Below are 13406 nucleotides of genomic sequence, written 5' to 3'. Positions count from 1 at the left end.
GGAGAGCCTGGAGATCGGGCTCCTAGGTACCGTAGCTTGCTTCGGTATCGAAGTGCTCGGTACCGGACTCTTCGGTACTGACGAAGCCGGTTTGGCCAACTTTTTCTTTCCATTTTTAGTTTCGAGTTTGCTCTTTTTCTTTTGGGGTTCTTCTGCCCCAGAGTGCTCTCTCGCTCTCTTAGATAACTTCTTTGCCGCTTTTGAAGATGCGGAGTGAGAGGAGGAGGGGGGAACCGTTAAGGCTTCACTCCGTGGAGGAGGTAGGGGCATAGACTCCACGGTAGGAGATTTAGAGCTTCGAGATGGTCTCGGTTTCTCTACTGCCTCCAAAGCCTTTTCCCAGAGAATCGCCCGAAGGCGGTCTGAACGGTTTTTTCTCGCTTGCCTCGAGAATGTTAAGCAAAAAGCACAGGATTTGACAACATGTGCTTCCCCCAAGCAGAGCAAACAAAGCGAGTGTCCATCCGTTTGCGAAATCTTCTGCCCGCAACTGGAGCACTTTTTAAATAGGCCTTGATGTGCCATAGGCACCAACACTTACTAACACACACAAATTTTTATTTTATTTTATATATATCTAACTAAATAGAAAAGGTTAGAAAACTGGAGAGAAAGAGAAAAAAGGAGAAATAATAGATTTTTCAGCTGAGGTAAACGATACCCAGTAGAAGTCTCCAACAAGCTGTTGACCCACAGGCGGTTGAAGAGAACTGAGGAGATAGGGCGGTAACCCCTGAGCATGCTCAGTGGACGGTGGGGGAGGGGTTCCCACCTAAAAAGTTTTTCAGCTAGTGAAGTTTCCGAAGCTGGCCCCGCGCAGGCACAGAGCCCATATGTGTGATGCACAGAGACCATGAAGAAGAACCAGTCTCTTTTGCATAGTATTGGTAGCACTGACGCCAATGTGACCATCTGGAATCTTCTAGAATAAAAGAGGTCAAGTTGAAGCCCTCCATCTTTTACCTCTTAGCTCTAGTTTGTATTTGTTCAGATTCATCATGTCTTTATCATGCGATTAATGATTTGTGCAGGGAAAGTAATAATCTTTTCCAAGAGAGCGACTTGCTACACCCATCCAAGCCACCATGTTACTCATAGGTATAAGAAAAATGTACTTCCCCACAAGACTAAATTAATGTAAAAATGGTTTCTCACAAGTTACAAAGAACCAATCCTCATTAAAGAGAAGTGTTGTATTTCTGGAATGGTTGCCCACAGACATAATCACCATCCCATGGATTCTGCAATCCAGATATCCAATAAAGGTGTGTTGGGAAGCAACTAGGTGTGTTCCACTGCTGGCACTATGACTCAAACTTTATGATCCCTACCAGTGCCTTCCACAATTGTGTGGCTGCCATCTGTATTAAGTGTGTGAGAGACAGAAAGAGAGGGGAAGGTTCAGAACAGTGTTGGCATAGTACGCCTATTCCCTATTTTCTTTCTTTGTGTCCCCTTCTTGGGCTCCCAGCACAAGATAAAGTGGCAGCAGGAGGGGCAAACAAGCCTTCAGTGTCAGGCACAATGTAGGAATCCCAATGCAAAGTCACCATGTTTAGAAAACACCCGTTGTCCGTGTTACTGCAACTGAATGGGAGAAAAATAATGCTTTTCACTCAACACCCCCATACATGAGATGTCAAGATATTCTTTGGAATTAAGAAATGAGGAAAAAAGAACTTACACATCAGTACTGTATGAAAACACACGGTCTTTGTCTTGCAGAAACTGATGCCCATTTACAAGAGAATCCCTTTGATAAAGCTCCCTTTCAAAGGCTGCTTTGCTAATCTGCATTAATGATTTTTTGCAGTACACACACCAGAAAGTTTCCAGTTCTTAAAACTATTACTTACAAACTTTTAATTTTTTATAAACTTAATTCTTATTTATTCTCAAAAGCAGTTTTACAGAACCCTGAATGCACAATTCAGTTTGTCAGGAAGAATTCTAGAAGAGTAGTTATGTTAATTCGCTAGTGCAAAAAGACAACAGTCTGCTGTGATATCTCCAAAACACAACTAATTTATTGCAGCATGCTCTTTCATAAGTAACTGCCTGCTTCAAGATGTCCTCTTCTAGTCTGAAGAGGTCTCTGGGCCAGTCTGGAGTTTACCTTCATGAGAGGTACCTTTTTACTGCAAGTCTCTGCTATAGCACTAACTGTGTAGCATGCCACATGATTCTATTATTATTATTATTATTATTATTATTATTATTATTATTATTATTATTATTTGTATCCCGCCTTTGCCCAATACTGGAACTCAAGGCGGCCTTACAAAGTTTAAAACATACATTGAAAAAAAAGTTTAAAATACACAACAAAATTATAAGTCATTAACATAGATGGAGGGCCAGATTATTCTCCAAAGGCCTGCTAGAACAAACAAGTTTTAGTCTGCTTTCGAAAGCCCACCAAGGAGGGAGCCAGCCTAGCTTCCCCGGGAAGAGAGTTCCAGAGCACCGGAGCAGCCACCGAGAAGGCCCTCTCCCATGTTCCCACCAAGCGTGCCTGTAAATATGGTGGGACTGAAAGAAGGGCTTCTCCAGAAGAACTCAAAGCACGGGCAGGCTCATAAGGGAGAATATGGTCTTTCAAATAACCTGGACCCGAGCCATATAGGGTTTTATAGGTCATAACCAGCACTTTGAATTGTGCCCGGAAACAGACTGGAAGCCAGTGGAGCTGTTTTAACAGGGGAGTTGTATGCTCCCTGTAACCAGCCCTGGTCAACAATCTGGCTGCAGCTCTTTGAACCCGCTGGAGTTTCCGAACATTCTTCAAAGACAGCCCCACGTAGAGCGCGTTACAGTAATCCAATCGGGATGTAACTAAGGCATGTGTCACCGTGGCCAGGTCCGACATCTCTAGGAATGGGCGCAGCTGGTGCACTAGCTTTAACTGTGCAAATACACTCCTGGCCACTGCCAAAACCTGAGCATCCAGGCTCAGGGCTGAATCCAGAAGTACACCCAAGCTGCGGACCTGTGTCTTCAGGGGGAGTGTAACCCCATCCAGCACAAACTGAATCCCTATTCCCTGATCTGTCTTTTGACTGACCAGGAACACCTCTGTCTTATCTGGATTAAGCTTCAATTTGTTTGCCCTCATCCAATCCATTACTGCCAACAAAAACCGGTTTAGCACAGAAACCGCTTCCTTGGAATTGGGTGGAAAGGAGTAGTAGAGTTGGGTGTCATCAGCATACTGGTGGAACTCACTCCACAACTCTGGATAACCTCTCCCAACGGTTTCATGTATATGTTAAATAGCATGGGGGACAAAACAGAGCCCTGAGGGACTCCACAGGCCAATGGCCAAGGAGTTGAACAGGAGTCCCCCAGTACCACCTTCTGGGTCCGCCCATCCAGGAAAGAATGGAGCCACTGTAAAACAGTGCCTCCAAGTCCCATACCACAAGGTGGCCCAGAAGGATACCATGGTCGATGGTATCGAACGCCGCTGAGAGGTCCAGCAGAACCAGCAGGGACACACTCCCCCTGTCCAGTTCCTGCTGAAGATCATCCACCAAGGCAATTGTAGAGTACTGGACTTGGACCAGGGGCATTTGTGTTTAAATCACTGCTCTCAGTCTTACTTGTATCCTTACAGATTTGAGTGTTTACCAGAAGTCCATCTAGTTCAGCATTCTGTTCACACAGTGGCCAACCAGCTGCCTGTGGAAAACCCACAAGCAGCACATGAGTGCAATAGCACCTTCCTGCTCATATTCCCCATCAATAGAGCCTTCTCAATAATGGCCCACAGTCTGCCAAACTCTGTCCTAACTGATGCCTACCAGCCCCCATCATTACAGATCTTCAAGTAGGCCCTAAAGACATACCTTTTCACATGGCCTTATGGAGATAGTTTATTGGATGCCATCGTGTACATAGTGCTGATCGTTTCTTATTTTTAAAATGTTGATATTTTATTCTTATTATTGTTTTATTCTTTTTTGTGATTTATGGTTTTAATTTTGCATGCCTCTTTGGGAGCGAAGGAAGCATATTAATTTAAATGCATCCATACAAACCTCTAGGTCTGTAATTCTGATTGTAAATAACCTTAGTAAACATTTTTTTTCTGGAGGATTCTAAGGTACATTAGGAGAATAAATACAAAATTTGACCACATGCCTGGGCAGATGACCCCTCATCAAGCCCTCCACAAGCATCACCTAATCCCCAGCCAAACCACCGGATACAGCTCCTCCACCTGGCATTTCAGTCAGCAACCCAGCCAGGGAAAGCCTGTCCACAGCAAAGCCACCCTTATTGAGATGTCACCTGGACAAGCAGTGGCCTTCGCCTGCCCCATGCTTTCTCCCGGATCAGGAGAACTTTGCATGCCGTCCCCACTCCCAACTGGGAAGGCAAGTGATGTACTGTTATTACTGATTGGAGATAACTGTGGGGATTGCTCTCCCCCTAGCCTTCAGGGATGGGGCTTGGGGAATGGGAGGACTTTGCCTGAGGTCCCACAAGCCAGAGGTTCACCTTCCCTGGCCTAACATTTCTTTCTGTATGTTAATGTAGCAGGGAAGCTAGAAAAAGTCCTAGGAACCAGCACTAACATTTCAGGAGACCAAATCAAATATTTAAGGGCTAGACTTGTAGCAAAATTTTGTAATAATCAATTAATAAGCAAGGAAGCAGGCTTTACCTATTAACTGTTTTGCTATAAGGTAGACAGAAAGGCTAACCCAAGTGATGCTATCTAACAGCCAGTATTTGATAGCCAATGGAGAAATGTAAATAGTGGTGTCCCTCAAGGATTTGTACTGGGACCAGTGCTTTTTAATTTGTTCATAAATGATCTAGACTTAGGGGTGACCAATGATGTGGCCAAGTTTGCTGATGACACCAAATTATTTAGGGTGATTAAAACCAAAAAGGGATTGTGAAGAGCTCCAAATGATTTCTTCAAACTGGGGAATGGGCATTGAAATGGCAAATGTGGATCAATTTAAGAAAAAGGAAGGTGATGTATATCAGAGCAAAAAATATATATCCGTACTTCATGTATAAGTTGATGGGGTTTGACCTGACAATGACTGACCACGAAAAAGATCTGGGGATCCAAAGTAAATGTTGATCCAGATTGTGGCTGCTATGAAAAAGGCAAATTACATATTCAGGATCATTAGAAAAGGAACTAAATAATGTGTACAGTTCTGGTCATATCAAAAAGAGTGTTATACAGCTGGGAAAGGTGAGAAAAAGATAACCAAAATAATCAAAGGGCTCCTCTGAGAAAAGGTTACAATATCTGGGCTTTTTAGCATAGGAAAAAACCTAGTAAGGGGGACTTGATGTAAGTGTATAAAAGTATGCATTTTGTGGACAAAGTAGATACTCACATATTACTAGGACCTGGGGTCACCCAATGAAGCTGAACGGTAGGAGATTAAGGAAAGATATTTTGTCACATAATGCGTAGTTAAATTATAGAATTTGCTACCACAAGATGTAGTGAGAGACACCAACTATGATGGCTTAAAGGGGGATTAGACAAAATCATGTAGGATGGCTATCATGTTGGCTATATATTGTGGCTACTTGTCATGATGGCTATATCTCCAGTATATGGTATGCCTCTAAATACCATTTACTGGGGGAAATGAGCAGGAGGGTACTCTTGTCCTGCTTGTGGCCTTCCCATAGGCATCTGGCTGGCCGTTGTGTGAACAGAATGCTGGACTAAATTGTCTTTTTGGCCTAATCCAGCACAGCTGCTCTTATGCTCAAAACATTTAGTACTGGCAATTTAACTTCTCAGATATCACTTGTAACATTAGTGTTCACCACTTAGACTTAAACAGGTGATTGCTGCTGCTCACTAATATACACAGTAAAGAAACTGCTGATGTTTAATCAAGAAAGGAGAAGGTAAAACTGGTATAACCTGCAGCACTGCAAAAAGATTAGACTGGTTGGAGTCACGAGATTAGAGGTAGAACAGTGGAATCTAATGCTATCTACCTCTCTACTTTGTTCGCAGTTTCATACTGAATATAGTATCTGATATAGACTTGTGAGAATCTCATCCAGAGCTAAAAAACAAAACTTTCTAAGTGACAACCTTCTTTTTAGGCACCAGAAACAAGTTCACTACAGCTCTCACAATCTAACCCCATAAATCAAGATATAAATCAACTTCGTCTATCATGCCTAGTTTATAATTTCTGAATAAGAATATTGAAAACATTCACCAAACAGAACCATGAAAATGAAATGAATTTATGTTAATTTAATAGTCCTAGAATATGCATATCCATCAAAATCCTGCAGTTTACAATGTATTTGCAATTATCTCCTTTAAAGTAAATGAAGTCTGTAAACCGCCCAGAGAGCCCTGGCTATGGAAGCAGTATATAAGTGCAATAAATAAATAAATCTATCACACCTTTATTTGTACTACCACAAGTTAATACAAAATATTATACACCTCTAATAATTTATTTTTTGTTAATGGCTATTAAGATGGTCCGCTCTCGAAAGCTGATGGATTCTCTTGGATTCCAGAAAGTCTTAGAGGGTTCTATGGCTGGTATCGTCGACAATCCTGTTGAAGCCCTAGTTAACAGATGGAATCAAGACCTGACTAGGGCTATCGACACAATCGCCCCCAAACGTCCTCTCCGGCCCGCTTCTAATAGGGCACCCTGGTATACAGAAGAACTCAGGGAGCTGAAGTGGCAAGGACGATGACTGGAGCACCGATGGTGGAAAACTCGACTTATATCTGACAAGACACGACATAGAGAACATCTTCGTTCCTATGGGGTGGCAAAGAAGAAAGCTTTCTTCTCTGCACGCATTGCGTCTGTGAATTCGCATCCAGCTGAACTGTTCAGGGTGGTGAGGGGTCTAACGCAGACACCTTCCCCCCCTGAACCTGACTTTAGACCCTTCGGAAGTTCACTGTGATGCCTTTAATGATCATTTCACAGATAAAATCTCTCAGATAAGAGCCAACTTAGACGCACTCATTATAGCAGAAGTTGACGATGGAGTGTCCAGCAACTCCGCAAGTAGGATTACACTGGATCAGTTTCAGTTAGTGAGTACCGAGGATGTGAGCAAGCTGCTTGGACGAGTGAGAAAAACGACTTGCCCTCTCGATCCCTGTCCTTCTTGGTTGGTCGCTCAGGGAGGCGCTGCAGTTAGATCACAATTACAACGTATTATTAATGCATCTCTCAGGGAGAGGAGTTTTTCATCATGCTTAAAAGATGCACTGGTATGTCCGCTTCTAAAAAAGCCCTCCCTGGCCCCCCTGGATTTTAATAACTATAGACTTATATCAAATCTACCATTTTGGGGTAAGGTGATCGAGAGGGCAGTTGCAAACCAACTCCAAGCAGTTTTGGATGACACAGATTATCTAGGCCTATTTTTCAGAGCAGGATACTGAGTTGAGCCAGCTATGGTTGCCTTAGCGGATGATCTACACCTGAGTATTGACAGGGGGAGTGTGTCCCTGCTGGTACTTTTGGACCTCTCGGCGGCTTTCGATACCATCGACCATGGTATCCTTCTGGATCACCTAAGGGGATTGGGAATCGGGAGCACTGTGCTTCAGTGGTTCCGGTCCTACCTCTTGGGCAGGTTCCATATGGTAATGCTTGGGGAGAGTTGCTCCACAAAGAAGGCGCTGCTGTGCGGTGTACCACAAGGTGCCATCCTTTCCTCAATGCTATTTAATATTTACATGAAACCACTGGGAGAGATCATCCGGAGGCATGGGGCGGGGTGCTATCAGTATGCAGATGACACCCAAATATATTTCTCTATGCCTTCGACAACAGCGTCAGCTAAGGATAGTGTGTCTCCTCTGAATGAATGCTTAGAGTCAGTAATGGGCTGGATGAGGAAAAATAAACTGAAGCTGAATCCAGACAAGACAGAGGTGCTCGCTGTTAAAGGCCACAACCTGGGTTTGGAGGTGTGTCAACTGGTTCTAGATAGGGTTACACTCCCCCTGAAAGACTGTGTTCGCAGCTTGGGGGTGCTTCTGGATCCGTCGCTCCAAATGACAGCTCAGATACATGCGATGGCCAGGAGTGCCTACTATCAGCTTCGGCTCATATGCCAGCTGCGCCCCTTCCTAGAGTTAGAAGACCTAAAGATGGTAGTGCACGCACTGGTAACTTCAAGGCTCAACTTCTGCAATGCGCTCTACATAGGGCTACCTTTCTGCCTAGTCCGGAAACTTCAACTAGTTCAAAATATGGCAGCCAGGCTGGTCACCGGTACACCTAGGGGCGACCATATTACACCAGTTTTAAAATCTCTTCACTGGCTGCCAACTAGTTTCCGAGCAAAGTATAAAGTGTTGGTTATCACCTTTAAAGCCCTAAATGGTTTGGGTCCAGGCTACCTGCGAGATCGCCTTCTCCCGTATAATCCGCCCCGCACACTCAGGTCCTCTGGGAAAAATCTATTTCAGCTAGCAAAAACTAGATTAACAACTGTTACCCAGAGGACCTTCTCTTCTGCTGCTCCCAGACTGTCAGCTTGACAGTCTTTTAGCATCCCAGAAAGCTATCAAGACTGATCTCTTCCAGCAGGCCTATCCAGTGGAATTTTAAGATGTTTTTAATATGTTTTTAGGATGTTTTTTAGGAAGTTTTTAATAATGTATATTATGTTTTAATTATTATGTATTTTATCATTTATTGTTGTTCCCCGCCTCGATCAAAATGGAGAGGCGGGCAAGAAATAAATTATTATTATTATTATTATTATTATTATTATTATTATAGTGTGGTTATTAATTCCTGATCTCATTTGTACAACAACTTCAAACTACCTAATTTGTGCAGCATTTAGTAGTGATTCCAACTAGGGATGCTTGAGGAATTCGATCTTTGTGAATTCCAATAGGAATTGACCTGATCCATACTTTCCATAGTAATATACAGATCAGAACTTAGTAAGTTCAGAACCTAGGGGTGGAAGTGAGAGTGGCTTCATGTAGATGGGGTAGGCACAATGTGTCCAACTCTGACAGTGGCGTAGGTTTGCTTGAGGGCTTCACTGTAACAATCTATAGGCTATGCCAACCTAGGCAAATAAGGGTCTGTTCACTAATAATTAATAATAAACAAATACAACAAAGTTAAATAATGAAACTTTTTCCAGGCAAAGAAATTCCATTGAATCTATTCATCACAATGACTTGTCTTCATACTCCACTGTTGAATTACTGTCATATCCATTGACTTGGCAGTTATTAAAAGCAGTTGAAAAAGGCAAGTCATCCCCAGTGCAACTCTGAACACCCTGTTATGAAGTTACACCTAATCATTTTCACAAGTTATTGAGTAACTGCAGCATGTTCAGTGCTTTTTTCCATATCTTTCATACACTGTAAGTAGCACACTGGCAGTCAACCAAAGTCCCTGCTCACTCAGGTATTAAGTCCAGCACAAACTAGAATGCAACTTACCGAAGCAGCAGCTCTTTGGGAAGTTTTTTGTTGATCGCAGCCTCATCATTATTTGAGAACATCTGCAAGGGAAAAATACAACATATACCTTTAGCCTTTGCCTTTTCAGTATGGATCATTACCTTAAACACACAGGTGAGTATGGAGTATTAATCCATAGGGGAAAGCTATTTTTGAGGCTATTTGAATGGGTGGCATTTAGAGAAGATATTGTGCCTCCATGCTGATTTTAAAAGTCTGATTTTGAAATATATTGCAACCCACGTTTAACCTTTGGAGCTGTGCATCTGTCTAAGTTAATTAGTCTAAATTTTATGATATTTGTTTATTTTGGGGTCTTTGAGGCAATGGGATCAGATGCACTGCAAAAGAACTCAAGATTTTTACACTCTTCTGTCAGAGCATGTGGATCTGCCACAAATACGCAGGCTGAGGAAACCAGACCTGAGACCAAGTAATATTTCCCATCTATTAGATCAGCTGAATGTATTCTGCTTTCTTTAAGGATATAGGTATCACCTAGACATATTGACTCACGATCCTAAGCATTTTTGCCTTCCCAAGAAGTGTGGAGCTCAAATCACTTGCTTGAAACAGCTTAAAAACTTTGCTCTGTAAGCATCTTGGTACTCATTTGTTCCTGATCTCTACTCATGGCACTCTCTTTTTATGAGGGAAATACAACATACTTTGGGGCAGAGAGTTGTACTTCTAGAAGAGAATCATTGCCTTCAGACAACACAATATTCAATGGTGGGCTAATAATCAACTCAACAGTTGTTTATCTAGGGGGTACTCCCCACACAACATGATAATAATCAACTGTGGTGTGGATTATGATCAGTGTTGAGCTGCCTATTAATCCACGCTGAGTTGACTCACTCATTCCCCACCCTCTCTCCCCCTACAATTCTCCTGCTAGTATCCCATTAGCCATTTCTGCCGAAAATCTATCCTGCCGGCTAGACAAGAGCAGCTGCTGCCGCTTTGACCACTCATGCCTTGAGACTCTGTGGCTGATGAAATAACCAAAGGTGGCCAAGGAAATAACCAACAGTGCCCTCCACACAGCACAATAACCCATGGTCGGTTAAATAACTGTTGACTACTTAATCCACTATTGGTTATCATGTTTTCTGAATCCAGTCATTTATATTCGTCCCATTGCAGGCTCATTTAGCTTTGTTAACTCTATCGTTTCTAGAACTGATCTTTTCAGGATTTCTTACAGAAATCCTCAGAAAGCTTTCAGAGACCAACTCTGTCCATGAGTATGATTTTAATGCATATGATGTAGGAATTATGCCTGGATCTGGTCAGTGCCTGCATGGGAACCTCAGTTATACTACCTTGAGATCCAACATAAAAGAAAGGTGGGTTATAAACAAAATATTAATCCATGTAGCTTTGCATTGTCTACACTGGACTTCCTCAAACTGGTGCCCTCCAGATGACTTAGACTACATCTCCCATCATGCTAGGATGCTGACAGTTGTAGACCAAGAGGTCTGGAGGGTGCCAGGTTGGTGAAGGCTGGTCTAGAGCAGCTCACTTGGGTTTGGTGAGTCCCAGCCCTACCTGGAGATGCTGGAGACTGAATCTAGGATCTTTTGTGTGCAAAGTATGTGCTCAGCCACTGAATTAAAGCACTTTCTGGTATGCAATTAAATGTAATAAATAAATAAAACAAACTACTAGAGATCTCTTAACTTGAAATACCAAAGATCAAAAAGTCAGTTAGTAGCAGTTCCAAGCAGCTAGAATTTGGGTTTCCATTATCAACAGCTGTTATGTTTTTCATAATTGGATATGGCCAAGAACAGAAATTAAAATGTAGCATTCTGAGACTCTCAGCTTACAATTTTTTGTTTCATTTTCATATACCCTTTATCTTTTGAAGAATGGGTAAGCAAGGATTCCAGTGAACAGGAGGCAAATCTTCATGTCCCACATTGCCCTTCCTCAAGAATAACTGAAGCAGAATAACAGGACCACATTTAAATGGCACAATCATGTTGCACTTTCAAAGTGTGACCTTAGCAAATGCCTAGTACTAAGGTGATAAACCTTTGATTGGGCTTTTGCCATACTTCCCCAACAGGGTGCCCCCCAGGTTTTTTGGACTACAACTCCTATCAGCACTGGCCACGCTGACTGGGATGCTGAGAATGGCTAGACTAGAAGCTTTCTCCCCTCTTTAACGTAAACCCCAACTGCAGTCTGAAGAATACAGCTGAGACATATGTGTACTCCCTGTACAGTTACATGAACCTAAGTCCTACTGAACCGAATAGAAATCACTTCTGAGTAGGCAGACATAGGATGAACTACACAAATCGATGCCTGAGTTTGCTTGTTTTCCTCTCTATCCCTTTTTTGTTTTGTATCTTGTCTATTACATTGTAAGCCTACAGTATGGACTACCTTGTTTTTTAATATTTTTACAGTGCCTAGAAAATGTGAGGTTATAATAAATGATTAATAATAAAAACATATTGAATTAGAGTACTCTCTAGTCACCACTGTTATCATTTATTCTTATAGCAGTCTCATTTGTCTTTATCAAAATTAGGAAAAAGATATGAGAGGTGATAACTTTATCCCAACCCCCAAAAGGGCTAATGTTTGGACTACTCTTAAATACTCTCTATAGGGCTGCTGCCTTTGTAAAGTGTTCAGGCACTTCAATTAGCTTAACATGCTGCAGCCAGACTACAGAACAGGGCTGGTTATAGGGAATATGCAATTCCCATGTTACAACAGCGTCACCAGCTGCCAATCCATTTTCAGTCACAATTCAAAGTGCTAGTTATGACCTATAAAGCCCTACACAAATTGGGACCAGGCTATTTGAAGTACCACATTCTCCTACATTAGCCTGCCAGGAGAGGCCCTTCTTTCTATCCTGCCAAGATCTGGAACACCTTGCCAAGGGAAACCAAGCTAACTCCATCTTTGACATCCTTCCACTGGCAGGCATTTTTATTCATACAAACTTGTCTTTTAAACTGACTTATTTTTTAAACCTGAAATAGGTTTTAACTAGTGGGTGCTACTTACTTCTTAATTTTTATTGGTGTGTTTTAATTGACTTGCTTTTATGCCTTGATTATAATTTTATATTTTATTTGTATTTTATTGTTGTTTTATTGAGCATCATTTATAGTGGAAAGACAGGACATACATTAAATAAATAAAAGCAGAAAACAAAGAAGTAAAGGAAACAATTATAAAAACTCAGCTATAAACATATAATATAGATCAACAAAATATGTCAGTTATAAGCTAGGTTATCTTACAATAAATATACGCATGATGGTAAGTTTATAGTGATCTGTATTTATAAAACTGAATGTGTTTTAACTTGATAGGTTTTTCTCAACAGAACAAAGAACAACACATATCCACAGCCTCTTGAGGAATATTATAATATTGGGGAAAGTTCAAGAAAGTTGTTGCATTTCACATATGCAGTGACTCACTTTCAGAGGATTGTCAGGTGCTGGTCATTACTGGTTTACAGATTTTCATTTTACATTTCATTTTACATTTCCAACCCCATTCAGCTGATGGCAATATACAGCTTTTCTAATACATTATTTGGAAATGCACTCTCAATCAATGAAGAGATGAGAAAACAATGGGGCAGTATGAACTAGATTAGTTTCAATTTTCGTATCTATCATAATTCATCAACAAAACATGTTGATGGATGGATTATCAAAAGATCTGTTACAGGAGAAGTTAGCAATTGCAACATAATTTCTGTAGGCAAAATGCCATCAGCTCTTCAATGTTATAGTTTGAGCAGGCATTTGCAAACAATGAAGTGGAAAGACATCTGCACATTGCTTGCTACTAGATGAATATGGTTGGAAGCATTGTGTCAAAACAGTTTATCTGCAGTGAGGAAACTGTGGCCTCCAAATGATGTTTGACTACAACT

General features: G+C 41.6%; 1 protein-coding gene across 3 annotated transcripts in view; it reads right to left on the bottom strand.

Annotated features, from left to right (window-relative positions):
• FBXL20 (F-box and leucine rich repeat protein 20) overlaps nt 1-13406 on the bottom strand; it is a 113847-nt gene that overhangs the window by 64739 nt on the left and 35702 nt on the right. For 2 of the 3 annotated variants that reach the window (XM_063138538.1, XM_063138537.1), the window contains exon 2: nt 9461-9522. In XM_063138538.1, coding sequence (XP_062994608.1) covers nt 9461-9522 — 62 coding nt within the window. Of the gene's footprint in view, nt 1-9460; nt 9523-13406 lie in introns of those variants that run through there. The other variant, XM_063138536.1, reaches the window with a different exon arrangement.

Source organism: Elgaria multicarinata, chromosome 11, assembly GCF_023053635.1.
Source record: "Elgaria multicarinata webbii isolate HBS135686 ecotype San Diego chromosome 11, rElgMul1.1.pri, whole genome shotgun sequence".
Taxonomy (NCBI): domain Eukaryota; kingdom Metazoa; phylum Chordata; class Lepidosauria; order Squamata; family Anguidae; genus Elgaria; species Elgaria multicarinata.
This window is presented reverse-complemented; position numbering and strand designations above follow the sequence as displayed.